This window comes from Chrysemys picta, chromosome 3, assembly GCF_011386835.1.
Source record: "Chrysemys picta bellii isolate R12L10 chromosome 3, ASM1138683v2, whole genome shotgun sequence".
Taxonomy (NCBI): domain Eukaryota; kingdom Metazoa; phylum Chordata; order Testudines; family Emydidae; genus Chrysemys; species Chrysemys picta.
In genome coordinates this window covers 92,047,190-92,061,590 of record NC_088793.1, presented here as the reverse complement: position 1 = coordinate 92,061,590, position 14,401 = coordinate 92,047,190, and the positions used below count along the sequence as shown (strand labels likewise).

The window sequence follows — 14,401 nt, the reverse complement described above, 5'->3', positions numbered from 1 at the left end:
GAAAAAAAGTGCTTTAGATGGAAATCGCCTGTGACAAGATTGCATAGACTTTGCCTTGGAGGAAAAGAAATACAACAATTACTGATGTACTTGTCAATATGTATTCTCCTGGTTGTGTTTGATTTGTTTTTCCCCTGCTGTTGGTTTAGTCTTTGGGATTTAAGTGTAAGCTTCTTTCCATCCCTGTCAAATCTTGATTAAATACATGTAGTGCAGTGGCATCTTCCAAAATGTACAGTTAAGAGGAACTGTTTAATTTTTAAGCAGGCATCAGTGCCTACAGTAAACTTTGTTTATTGAAATCATGCTTAAAGTAATTCACAATTAATAACAAAGTTCATTTTTTTACAGTTACCTTATTTTTGTAAAGCTTTATCTAACAAGACATTGAAGTTGCTCAACATCTCCCAGAATACGGCCCCTAGAGATAATTTAAGGTCCAGTTCTATTTCCCTTGATGTCAGTGGCAAGATTCCCCTGACTTAATGAGAGCAGCTGCATGCTCATTGTATGAGTTCTGTGAGAGAAATTAAGAAGAGCTACTACTCCTTTGCAGGGAAAGAAAGATAGGTCTTTGGTGTGCAGAATAATGGTTCTGTTGCAAACCAGACTGGCATGGTTTGGCCAGTTTGTAAACCAGAGCAACAGCATGTGGTTGTTGGATGGCACCTGCTTGTAATGAATGCATACTCTTTTTCTTGCTGTCTACTAGGTTCAAAGGCTATCTGTCGGAAGCATCCCTCGTTCTATGGTGGTTGTCCTGGAAGATGACTTAGTGGACAGTTGCAAGTCAGGTGAGGGCAATGGAGTGTTCCCATGTAAAGTTATATATAGTTTCAGTTACACACCTTTGTACCTTGGGTGTTTTCAAGTTTATATTTCATTTGAAAGAAGGCATCTCCAATAATGCTGTCAGTTTTAAGGGCTTGTCTGATGGGAAACGCTTATGTGTCACTTTGTTATTGTGCTAACTCAGTGTGTTAACATGGCAAATTAATTCTGTTGCAGAAAAGACTATCCCCTTATGTGACATCATAACATTTTGACAGAAAAACATTGCTATGCAATATTTCATGGGCTCCAGAAGTTATTTTGAGACCTGTGAATGTCAGGATACTGAATCTCCATTACTAAACTGGTACAGCCCCAAAGACCTTGAGACTGTGACAGTACTAACTGTTTAGTGTCCCTTTGATGGTTTGGGAAACCATGTATCATAGCTTCCTGTCGAAGAAGGATTGCAGGTAGAAACATCAGCTTAGTGTGCAGTGACTGTCAAAAAAGCAAACAAACCATTAGAATGTACAAAGAATGGGATAGAAAATAATATTCAGAATGTTATAAGTCCATTTTATAAATGGATAGTACCCCCTCCCCAGCAATACTGTGTTCACTACTGATCACCCACTCTCAAAATGATACAGAGGTCAAGGTTTATGTAAGCGGCACGGGCCGCTGTTGTAGAAAGGAAACAAGACTAGATGTTATAATCCAATATAGCAGCTTCTATGTAATTGGCCAAGACTGATCCAATATAGCAGCAAATAAGAATGACGTGGGGAAAGGGAGAGCTCACAGAGCCCCTGGTGTGGGAGAATGGGGAACCCTGGAATGAGGACAAAACACAGACTCCCTGGGAAATAGGGAATAGGGCACAATTGTATGGGGGGAGAGGGACATGAGGAACACACGAGTCCCTTGGCATGTGGTGGATAGGAAATGGGAGACACACAGAAACTCTGGCGGGGGGAAGAATGGAGGACCCTGGTATGGAGGGGAGGCACACAATGTGGCATGGAGGACAAGGGTATGGGAAAAGGAATGCACACACATTGCTGCTGGCATGGAGTAGGGGGTTGGAGGAAGTCCCTGAAATAGAGAGGGATGTGGGAGGGTGGCACACCTGGAGCTTATGTGGGGGAATGGAGGGAATGCATGGAGCTCCTGATGTGTCCAAGGCATTCAACCTACAGAAACAGCAAAGTGTTGTATAGAGTTATGGCAACTTCTGAACAAAACAAATAGCATAATGCACAGAGTTCCACTTGTGATTTAGATATCTGTATCAAAACAAAAGAGCAAGTGGAAGTTTTAGTATTTACAACAATAGAGGTTTTTGACTAATTGTATATGCAAATCAAAAGGCATGACAGGAATACAAAAAAAATAGATATGTAATTATTTAGTAAAACTATCAGATGGTCCAGTTTTAGGTTTAATAAGCCCCAGTGAAAAGTTTCTATGAAATATTGCAGCGTTTTTATAAATGCATGAAACCTGAAAGTGAAATTGACTATAAACAAACCTTACACTCTAAGTAGTCTTATTTTCATTGACTGAAGCAATAGAGATGAAACAAGTAAATAAAAAGCATTAATAGTAAAAGTAAATAATATACTTTTTAGATGTCTCTGTTGCTTGTTAAATAGTTAAGGAATTTTTAAAGTAAGTTTTATAACTCTTAAGACAGGTTATATTCATTTCTTTTGTTTGTTTTGGATTCACAATTTTAAAAAAATTACAAAATATTAGTCCCAGCTTTTATTCATAGATATAAAAAAGGCTACATCATGTAGCCTATTTTAGAGATGCAGTAATTAGAGTAAATTCTTTTTTCTAGCAATATCTGCTCTACAAAGGCCTAAACTGCCCTATTATGTTTAATTTAGCTGTTAATTTATGTATCTGCATATACTGAGCAGGATGTTACGGTGAATAATTTTGTACTTACTCACAGGTGATGACATCACAGTGTATGGAGTGGTAATGCAGAGATGGAAACCCTTCCACCAGGATGTGCGCTGTGACCTAGAGATTGTTTTGAAAGCCAATTACATTCAAGTGAACAATGAACAACTGACAGGGGTTATAGTTGATGAGGAGGTTCAGAAGGAATTTGAAGACTTCTGGGAAAAACATAAGCGTGATCCCTTAGCAGGTTTGTAGATGAAAGTGAAAACAGGAACGACGCTTGGATTTTTGCTGGAGACAACACTGAAAATTATATTATTGACAAAATTTTCCCTTCATTCATTTATCCCACACTCCTCCTTGGAAGCTATTGGCCCAGTTGTAGTGCACCTTCAGATCCCATTCACTTCAGGGATGTTGTGCTGCTCAGGCCATGTCTCAGTCTGTCAGAGCTTGTCTCAGGCAAACAGGACAAACCTCCAAGAACTTCATTTTAAAACTGTGTATAGCATTTGTTTGTGTGCTTGTTTGTCCTGTCATGGCAGTTTAAGGAATAATTTCTTGCTACACAAAATTTCCAACAAAGGAATATAAAATTCTTACTTGAAACTAACTTAAAAAATAAGACACACTTAGAATCCACACCAAAACTGTACTTTCATGATTTTTCTTTTGAGCCTTATGCAACTGTAGTTGCCAAAATGTTTTATATAGCACTTAACAGGAAGTGAGCCTGAGTCAGAAATGGTAAGAGTATTAGAAAAAACACAATGCTGTTATGTGCAACAAGAAAAAAAACACAATAGGTCAGTCGCAGCACTGTGAAGCAATTGTTTGGGTCAGATCTGGTTTAGTCAGCATTGCTCTGTTGACTATGCTAATAGCTTAAAAATATGGCTCTGTGTCTCTGTACCTAATACTTCTGTGAATCAAGATTTATTTATGTATTTATAACAAGTCACACACCTGTGTAATGTTAAAACCAATCTGTTTCTATAACATTTTTACGTATTAAAAACACCTTTAATACTTAAACTACAGTTCTTTATACAAGGTCTATCCTGCTGGCATCTTCATAAGAGAAGCAAGATATAACTAGTCTTTGAGGGAAAACTACATAGTGAAATAAATAAGCACACCAGGTGGCAAACACATTAGGCAATCGTGTGCTGTCTTCTTCATGGCCACATACACATTACCTCACAGGAATGCAAACTCTTTCATAAAATGTTATTTTTTTCTCCGTAGTATTGTGGAGTGGTTTTTGGTTGTTCGTTTTTGTTTTAAATTTGAACAGCTATGGTTAACTGATGTAGGGTTACCATACATCCAGTTTTTCCCGGACATGTCCGGCTTTTCGGCAATCAACCCCCCGTCCAAGGGGAATTGCCAAAAAGCCGAACATGTCCGAGAAAATGCCGGCCGGGCACTTCCCCTCCCGCGGCTGCTGTGCTCCTCCCCGACTCTTCGGCTCTGTTTAAGAGCCGAGCTGCCTGAGCGCTATGGGCTTCAGCCGCCGGCCGGGCACTTCCCCTCCCGGGCTCCGGCGGCGCAGGGTCCGGAGGCACGGGGGCTGCCCGAAGCCGGTAGCGCTCGGGCAGCTCGGCTCTTAAACAGAGCTGAAGAGTCAGGGGAGGAGCAGAGCCTCTGGCCGCGGCGGCTCTGCTCCTCCCTTGATTCTTCGGCTCTGTTTAAGAGCCGAGCGCTACGGGCTTTGGGCAGCCCCCATGCCTCCGGACCCTGCGCCGCTGGAGCCCGGGAGGGGAAGTGCCCGGCCGGGGGCGCAGGGTCCAGAGGCAAGGGGGCTGCCCGAAGCCCAAGCGCTACCGGCTTCACGGTTTGCCGGGCAGCCTCCAGACCCTGCGCCCCCGGCTGGGCGCTTCCCCTCCCAGGCTCCAGCTCTGCTGGGGAAGCACCGGCCGGGGGCGCAGGGTCTGGGGGCTGCCCGGCAAACTGTGAAGCCAGTAGCGCTCGGGCAGCCCTTTTCGCGTGGCTGGGAGTGGGAGGGAGGAGGGGGCGGAGTTGGGGCAGGGCTGGGGCTGGGAAATGGGTGGAGCCAGGGCCCCGTGGAGGGTCCTCTTTTTTTATTTGTTCAATATGGTAACCCTAACTGATTATCTGTATTGTATAAACTCTAACCAGCTATCAGATGTTTTATATAGTCTTTGTTTACACAGAGAGCCTGGTTTGCCATTGTGTTACAGTAACTCCTCACTTAAAGTCATCCCGGTTAATATTGTTTCATTGTTATGTTGCTGATCAGTTAAGGAACCCCCCTGCTTGTTTAAAGTTGTGTAATGCTCCCTTCTAACATTGTTTGGCAGCCGCCTGCTTTGTCTATTGCTTGCAGGAAGAGCAGCCCTTTGCAGCTAGCTGGTGGAACCAGGGTGGACTGGCAGCCCCCTATCAGCTCCCCGCTCCCCTAAGTACCCTGTGCAGCAGCTGCCTGCAGTTCAGCTGTGTCCCTCCCTCCACTGCCATGTGCTGCTCCTGCCTTCTGCCTTGGAGCTGCTCCCCGAGACTCCTGCTTGCTGTGCGGGGGGAGGGAAGGAAGAAGGGGGATAATGTCAGGGTGCCCCCCTGCACCCCGCTTACCCCGTCTTCCATAGAGCAGTGGTGACGGACCAGGACTCAGGATGGAGGGAGCTTGCAGCAGCTGCCTATCAGCAAGCTGATCTAATTAACAAGGCAGTGTATTTAAGGGAAATGCACATATCTCCCTCCATTCCTGCTGCCTTGTGTAGTGAGAGAGTTAACCCTTGAGGGCTCAGCCAATTGCTAGTTCATCATTTAGCAGTAAGGGAAATATCCCACCCTCTGACTCCTCCACCTCAACCAAGCTTCACAATCATCATCACTGTGTACCAGTATTAAATATTAAATTGTTTGTTTAAAACTTATACTGTGTGTATATGTGTGTATGTATATATATATATATAGAGAGAGAGAGAGAGAGAGAGTCTTTTGTCTGGTGAAAAAAAATTTCCCTGGAACCTAACCCCCTCATTTACATTAATTCTTATGGGGAAATTGGATTTGCTTAACATCATTTCGCTTAAAGTAGCATTTTTCAGGAACGTAACTACAACGTTAAGTGAGGAGTTACTGTACTTTGGATTTACATTGGGGTTATGCTGGCATAAAACTGGAGTAATGCAGTGGTGAATCATGCCCTGCATCTTAACCATGCTGCACAACCCATAGGTATAGAACATCACATCTTACCCAAAGAAGGCCCCACCCCTAGCCTTAATATGCTTACCTTCTACCTTTGTAATGGTAAATCCATTAATCTAACACACCATGTCTTCACACACTTACTTCCAAGTATAAAACATCCATTTTAGGGATTCACAGCACTTCCTTTTTTTTAAGGTTGGTTGCTCAGCTCTGTGTGCTAACAGTGAAGGGTAATATATAGTCCCAGAATCCTGATCTCTGATGTGCTGCTAGTGTCAGTGCTTCAGAGGGCAGAATTAATTCTATTACATCTCTCTTCACTGCCAGCAAAATCAGCTGAACAGATTGGAACATTTCAGTTCTTGAGAGATTATATGGACGGTGAGGGAGAGACTGCATAGAAAAGGGTGAGGAGATAGGGAGATTCAGTAAAATAAAAATAGAGGAGAGAGATGAGCCAATTTTCTGCATCATGTACAGTACAATATATCTTGGCATTAAACATTGGGGTTTTTTTAAGTCAGTGGAGCTATGCCAAATTACACCAGCTGTGTATCTAGCTCTCTGGTTCCTATCTGCACACAATGTACTAGCATTCAAGAGGATAAAATGAGGGGCTATAAGAACTTGGCCTCTGTGGTTTCATCTGTGAACTAAAGTATTCAGTCTCAGGGCTTCGTACTGGTGGCCAGCACCCAAGTATCCGAGTGCCTTCCACCTTAAACTGGCATAGCAAGGTCCTTATATTGATTTACATCAACTGAAGATCTGTTCTGATGGCGTTTAGTCTTTCAAGTGAAGGATGGGTCTAACAGCTGCTTTGGGGGTTTGCCTGAGGAGAGTGTGTTAACTTACATCAGATTTGACTTTAAAACAGTGCTTAATGCTGCTTTTCACTTCTTTTCTAGGGAGGAATGAAATTTTGGCTAGCTTGTGTCCCCAGGTTTTTGGATTGTATCTGGTGAAGTTGGCTGTAGCCATGGTGCTTGCTGGGGGTGTGCAAAGGGCTGATGCTGCAGGAACTCGAGTGAGAGGTTAGTATTCTTGTTTCTAATAGTACATTTCTTCCCTCCCTACATACAAACATTCAAAATGAATATTAGAGCAAATAAAGCTGCAGAAACATAATCGTTCTGAGTGAGAATGTTGTTTAATCAGCATTTGGATTTCCTATTTTTAGTTTTACTTTTTTATTTCATTTTTCCAAAATAACTTGAGTGATAGAAACCAGTTTTCAATGCCCCATTGAATAAAGTATTAAAAGCAATTGTTTTAGGTAAAACAGAGGCTCAGATAAAAAGTAGTTTTATAAATGACATTTTAAAATGATTTTGTAGTAGCAGATCCCTAATGGTATTTGGCGTCAGAGTGGAATATTAATATTTCCATAGTGTGAATCTCTATCCTGCGTTGAAGGGAAAAAAATAAGATTCACTCCACTTCCTAATGCCAGATTTTTCCATCTGTGATTGTCAGCATGTTTCTCTTAAAACTGTTACTGTAAGCTATTTGCCTGCTGAGTCTCCTTCTGTTGTTATTAGATGGCAAATGTGCCAGGTAGTATGTAGGTCATAGACTATGTAGTCTAAAATAATGTGTGTATATACAAGTATGGAATATATGTATTTAAAAATGCTATAGCAGCCAAATCAAGTCATATAGATCCTTAAAATGAAGTCATTTTGTTTATATAAGATATTTAAATCATTTTAGAACTCTTTGATGAGGTACTTAATAACCAAAATATTTACTTTTGTAATTGCTTTGTATTTCGAAATTACTAAACTTCATGATTATTTGACTTATAACAAAATATTTTCAATTATTATCTAATAAGAAAAAAGGCTGACTTTATTTGTACAATAATTGAAGTACACCTCTACCCCGATATAACGCAACCCGATATAACACGAATTTGGATATAACGCGGTAAAGCAGTGCTCCGGGGGCGGCGGGGCTGCGCACTCCGGCGGATCAAAGCAAGTTCGATATAACGCGGTTTCACCTATAATACGGTAAGATTTTTTTGGCTCCAGAGGACAGCGTTATATCGAGGTAGAGGTGTAGTTAAATATTGGGATCATAACTAAGCAGTGGTTCCGATTCCCTTCATTACTTCAGGTGGGAGTGAAAAATTTACCATAGCTGCCATCTGCAAAACAAGTCTATTAAAATATGAAAACTAGTAACTGGATGACCCTATAAGGCTGGCTATGTGATTATTTTAAAGAATCTTTTATGATGAGAATTGAGTTTGAACGCTGCAATATGATTAGGTACTACTTTTGAATTATACAGTTTTATCACGTCTGAGTGATGTTAGATATGACATTACACCTGAATTATTTATTGTATCATATGTTAAGAGGTAAATTTTATATGAAGAATTACATTTATTATTTTAGTTAAAAACTTCTCTGTCTTGTCTGTCTTTATAAATGTAGTAGTCAGTATGCCACCCAGGTAATCTCAAGCTCTGTCTATTTATTTTTTCCAAAGGTGAATCACATCTTCTGTTGGTTGGAGATCCTGGCACAGGGAAATCTCAGTTTCTCAAATATGCGGTAAAGATTACACCACGATCTGTGCTTACTGCAGGAATTGGATCTACAAGTGCAGGTATCTGATGTTCCAGGCTGGCCAAATAGGGTGTGCTCTTAATTTTTATTACACTTTATCTGGGATTCTGCATCTAAGCAGAGAGGGGTTTTATGTGTGAGCAGTGATATAAGCTACTCTTGATTGTATTAATATAGTCTCTAGACTGGGAATACATCAGCCCTGTAGCCATTTCTCCTGTGGTGGGGACAAACTTGCTTCACCCCGGCCCCTCTAGTGGGATGGTGTGGTAGGATCTCTGTCGGGATCCTCATGGAGCCTCCCCCAAAGGATCCTACTGTTGTTGCTTTTTGGTTGTTGTTGTTTTTTCCCCTGTAGAAAATTGTTTGGGCCTATATTTTTTCTTTTTCTGGCTTTTTCGATTCTCCCAGAATGAGTACACACTGTGTGGCTGTTACATGCAGAAGGATCATTCTCTTTCTGCTTAACAGAAACTCCTTTTTCTCTTCCTTTCCATGTTTTGGGTGGATGGCAGGTTGAGAGTCAGTTCCCTGCTGTAAGGCACTGCCTTGTGCTGCTGAAGCCTTATCTCGACTCTGGCCCACAAAGAAACATCTGAAGAGCAAGTTTTTTTCCCCTTAGCATGCCAAAGATGTACCAAATGCCAGGAGTTGTTAAGAACTCTTCCTGAGGGACAGTACAAAGCCTCAGGTCCTTCTCCCACCCTTGCAAATTACTCAGTTTGAACAAAGTGCTGTACAATCAATATATGCAGGAATCTGTATATACTTCAGGAGTAAATAGGGTTACCATACATCTGGATTTTCCCGGACATGTCCGGCTTTTTGGGCCTCAAATCCCCGTCCGGGGGGAAATCCCAAAAAGCCGGACATGTCCGGGAAAATAGGGAGGGAGGGACCGGCGGTGCTCGGCTGGGGGCTGGAGCTGCTGGGGCCGGCGGTGCTCAGCCGGCGGTGCGGAGCCAGGGGCCAGGGCCGGCAGTGCTCGGCCGGGAGCGGCGGTACTCGGCCCAGGGGCCGGGCCGGGCCCGGGGCCAGCGGTGCTCGGCCGGGGGCCGGTAGTGCCGGGCCGGGCAGTGCTCGGCCCGGGGGCGGCGATGCTCGGCCCGGGGCTGGGTGCTGGAGCCGGCGGTGCGGGGCCGACGGGGCAGGGACGGGGTCGGGGGCTGGCAATGCTCGGCCGGGGGTTGGGGCGGGGGCCAGCGGTGCGAGGCCGGGGGCTGGCACCCCAGGGCCTGAGCCAAGCCGGGCAGGAGACGCCGGGGCCAGAGCCTCTTGGCCTGGGCCGGCTGGCCGCCAAAGGGAGCCGCTTGGCCGTGGGGGCCAGACTGGGCCGCGCCCCCCCGCCCCAGCTTGCCTGCTGCTTCAGGCTTCCCGCGAATCAAATGTTTGCGGGAAGCAGGGGAGGGGGAGGGGCAGAGGGGGCGAAGCGTCCAGGGGAGGGGGCGGAGTTGGGGCGGGGCTGGTGCAGGGGGCAGGGAAGGGGAGGAGTTGGGGCGGGGCCGGGGCCTGTGGAGTGTCCTCTTTTTGGACACTTAAAATATGGTAACCCTAGGAGTAAAGGACAAAGGATTTCAACTAGTGCATTTAATAGAAATGTGTTTCTCGGCTAGTGTTGCTCTTCTTCCGTTTCTATGACTGGGAAACAGCACTGTGTTTAAATGGGAAGAACAAAAGAATATCTTTTCCTAGTCCCTTAGCCCTGTCCATCATGTGTGTACAACCTATGTACAGAGGATTTGTCATTAAATACTATTACTTCTGACTTTAAAATCAAAATGTTTGCAAGCCTGTCTGCAGAGGAGCCACAAGCATGTTCATGCTCAGGATCACCTTGAATACATCCATCAATATTAAGAACAGAACAAGCTGTACTTTGGGCTCGTTCATGTTTCCTCAGGGGATTGGTGTCTCACAGATAGTGACCTGGACTAAAAACCTTGCAATAATTCTTACATTATTGCACCCACCTTCGGCAGTAATGATTAAGGCTGCAATTTAGTCACGGAGGTGACAGAATCCATGACTTCCAAAGACCTCTGTGACTTCAGCCAGCACCAGCTGGGAGCTACAGGGTCTCCGCCAGGCAGACCCCCCACAGCTCCTGGTCTCCGCGGGTGGCAGGGGGAATCCCGGAAGCTCAGAGCTGCCAGTGGAGGGGGACCCTGGAGCTCCGAGCCCTCAGGGGTGGTGGGGGCCCCTGGAGCTCCCAGTCCGCCCGCAGCTGCCCAGGCTCCCCATTTTGCAATGGATATTTTTAGTAAAAGTCAGGGACAGGTCCCGGGCTTCTGTGAATTTTTTTCTGTGAATTTTACTAAAAATATCCGTGACAAAATCTTAGCCTTAGTAATGATCTCCCTAAGCCAGCCAAGTTCTTGTACCTCCTCTTTGCCTTGATCTTCCAGAGCTCTCACTTTCATTTCCTGCTCCACATGAGATGGCTTCCCAAAGGGTACTGAACACGTGATCACCAAGGATGGCTGGAGCTGGGAGTCACTTTAGCATAAATGGGGAAACCACACTTGTGATGCAACACAACAAGCTGTCCTAGTATGTAGCGATGGAGCGCTCTATGGGTTTCCAGCTCATTCCTTGCAGGGGGTGGGGGTCTCCAAAATCCTAAAATTGCCTTTGGCTCTACGTCAGTGGAGCTTTTAAAAAGAAAGGAAACCCTATGCCCCCCAAATTCCACTGCAGGTACATCACTTTTCCAACTTTAAACTCTTATGAGAAGCCCCATTACCATAAGAGATAATCAGGCTCACATCTGGCTGACTGTGCAAATTACATCTACATTCACTTCAAAATCCCTTTACACTGCCAGTGTGCTGTAAAGGCTCCTTAGTGTAATTGAGAATAAGACTCTTGTAACACTGCTGAATAATAGAATTACTGAATGAAGTTCCTTCAAACTTTCTTTGGATCTTAGAAGCAATTTACTTAGAAAAATATTATCCTAAAAGCAATTTATTTAAAAAAACCCACACATTTATTGAGCTGTCCAAGTGTAACTTCCAAATGGAATGTATGAGGTAAAACTTCGTTTTCCTTTTGGAATTTTTTGTTCAAATAGCTCAACTGATTTTGCTGGAATTTGTCAGGAAAAAAATCACCTTTGTAATAAAATCAAGCATTAAAAATGCTGTTCCTAAAGGACATGTCTGAGACACGTGTACGGTTAAACTGAGGGAGTATAAAATTGAACTTGGTACTTTCCTTAACCATAATATATGATATGATAATTAAGCAATGTGCAGCCAGTATTTTAAAAATGGATCTCCTCAAAAAAACTTGCCCTCTTTGCCTTGGGTAAACCCTGGGTATTAGAGAGAAAGGGGGGTAAAATGGAGATTCTATTAAATACAATGCAGATGCTTTCCAGAAGGCAAAGAGAAAGTATTGGAAGAGTGCTTCCTGAATCAGAAAGAGGGGCATGCACCTTTTGCTTTCTCTTGATTAATGGTGAATTCTACAGCGGGCTAAGCAAAATAAGGAAAGATGTTCGCTAAGTGGCTCCTTGGAGAAGGGGCCTCATCTATGTTTTTCTGGCAGCATATCTATTAAGATATTTAGTGGGCTAACAATGATGTGAAGTCAAGCATGTCATTGAGACCTTCAGTTTGACTGGCTGAGGGCTTGGAATGGGTACTTTTTTTGGCCACAATGTTTTCTTTTTTTAAGTTCATTGTTTTTAGACTATTTATACTTTTCTCCCTAAAACATTGACTTTATGAACTATTTTTTTATGCAGCCACTCAAACAGATGCTCAGAATGGTAACGTTTTGAGAGTTGTTAAATCATGCTGCTTTCCTTGTTAATTATTTTACATGTTTTAGATTATCCAGTTCCTGTTTTGTATGAAGAAATAATTTCTAATTTGCAGGTTTTTTCCCAAGGTAGAAAGACCTAATCTGTGAATCCTGTATTAAAAAGTAGTTGGTCACAATATAAAAAATGTGAGTCTCAATAAAAATTTATCAATTGCTGACTGTTCATTGTAGGATTGAGACATACTGCAGGGCAGTTACATAGGTAGCTAAAGGGTTTTCTATATGGTTACCACCTATTGTTGTAGTATTCAAGAGCTGCCCGAAAAAATGGTGAGCTTGCTACTGGAGCAGTCAGTCTTCAGCTCTTTTCCGCTCTCTGGGAGAGGATGCTTTGTTTTGGATATCCATTCATTTTGTTTGTTTGTGGTCTCTTCTTCCACCTTTAATCTGGTGGTTGTAGGAAAGCATTGTCATAGAATTGGTCTGACTTCTTCTGGAAACTCGTTCAACAGCTGTTGTCCCATGTGTCAGAATGATAGGTCCCCAGACTCTCTCATGCTTTATGCAAAAAGAACAGGAGTACTTGTGGCACCTTAGAGACTAACAAATTTATTTGCTACTCTGAAACCTGTCGTCATGCTTTATGGGATTTTGAGGTGTGTTGTTCTAGAGAAGAGTGTTGTCTGAGTGGGTCATGAATGCAGATGTGGTAGCTAATGTAGCTGGTCTTGATCTATTGATGACCTTGAAGATCAGGATTAAGGTCTTGAATTATCAATGGAAGTGGACTAGGTTGGATCACAACAGCCTGTCACAATGGGGGCGTGAGAAACCATATTACGTATGATTTGGGGCCTCTACCTTCCTGCCACCTTCAGACCCAGATACAGTGAGTTGCAGTAATTCAGTTCGGAGATGACAAATGTATGGCTCACTGTGACTATATCCTTACTTAGGAGAGAGGGACAAAGCTTCCTAGCAAACAGGAAGGTGAAAGAAGGCATTTTACATCAGTGATGCTACCTTGTCTTCTAAGACAACTCCTCTTAATACAAGAATCTCTATCCGGGATATGACATCCTTGTAATGGGGATTTGCTTCATCTGGGAAAGGAAATGCACAGCAAGATGTCATCGGTTTATTTTTGACAAAGGTCCCGTGTAGATATTGAGAAGGGAGGGGATGTAGAATAAATCCCTCTGGGAATCCACAGATGAGCGGTAGTGGTGGGAAGAGTAGCTCATTCCCTTATCACTCTTTTGGTCCTGACATTGTAGTGCTGCATTGTCTACTCAAGCTATGTCATGTACAGGCTGTCCTCAGACTTACGACACAACTGGTTCCTGAAAATTGCGTCATAAGTCGAAACGTTGTAACTCGGAACCGCAATCCACTCCATTGCACGACCAAGTGTCGTAAGTCGAATCAGGGTGTCAATTCAGAAACGTCGTAAGTCGAACATCATAAAATCGAGGACTACCTGTATCAGGTTAGCTGTAATGAAAGTTTCAGAGAGGTCAGGTAGTATGAGCACAGAGAGAGCCTCTATCCATTGCCATATTGTTTAGTGCCACTAGGGATGTCTCTTTACTGTGCCTTGGCCTTGAAAATCAGTTGTGAAGAATCCACGATGTTGGCAAGTGCTATGTGATGTTGGAGTTTGGGTTCTGAATGATTTTGCTTAAGAGTGTGAGGTTGGAGGGGTGACCTGTGTCACATGTTTGTGTCTGGATGATCAGGCAGTCTATTGTATTGTTCAGGAAGAAAGGAAAAGTTACTTCTCTGAAGGAGATTTTGAGAAGCTGTTAGTAGTGGACATAATTTCTCTTCTCTGACTTTCACCGTACATGAATTTGTTTTGCCTATAGTGTTCCACTATTCGTAATGGATAGTAGTATGTGATGGGGCCAAATTCTGTCAGGGCAGCGGGGTGATTAGTGCCATCCAGTCCGTCTTCAAGTATACGGCCTCAGTGAGTTTCTCCTAAATACAGTTGATCTTTTCTGCAAGTTAGGATAGGAGCTTTTCAGAGCACTCAGTGCTTGGGTCCAGTCTCTGGATGATGCGCTAGGCGGAATAGTTCTGCTGTCACTATATTGTAGCTGTGATGGTGGTAGATCCAATTATTTAGTTTGTTTAAAGGCACAAAATGCAGTTAGGCATTGAACTCTGACAGTCTT

At 43.4% G+C, this 14,401-nt stretch overlaps 1 protein-coding gene across 11 annotated transcripts in view; it reads left to right on the top strand.

The window, feature by feature from the left end:
- The window catches only part of MCM9 (minichromosome maintenance 9 homologous recombination repair factor), a 117,700-nt gene that overhangs the window by 20,147 nt on the left and 83,152 nt on the right, over positions 1–14,401 (top strand). For 10 of the 11 annotated variants that reach the window (XR_010599600.1, XR_010599599.1, XM_065588400.1 and 7 more), the window contains 4 exons: positions 713–794; positions 2,738–2,938; positions 6,780–6,905; positions 8,371–8,490. Coding sequence is in view for 9 of the 11 variants with exons in the window: in XM_065588400.1 (XP_065444472.1) it covers positions 713–794; positions 2,738–2,938; positions 6,780–6,905; positions 8,371–8,490 (529 nt within the window). In the remaining 2 variants the exon portion in view is untranslated. Of the gene's footprint in view, positions 1–712; positions 795–2,737; positions 2,939–6,779; positions 6,906–8,370; positions 8,491–8,965; positions 9,103–14,401 lie in introns of those variants that run through there. The other variant, XM_065588404.1, reaches the window with a different exon arrangement.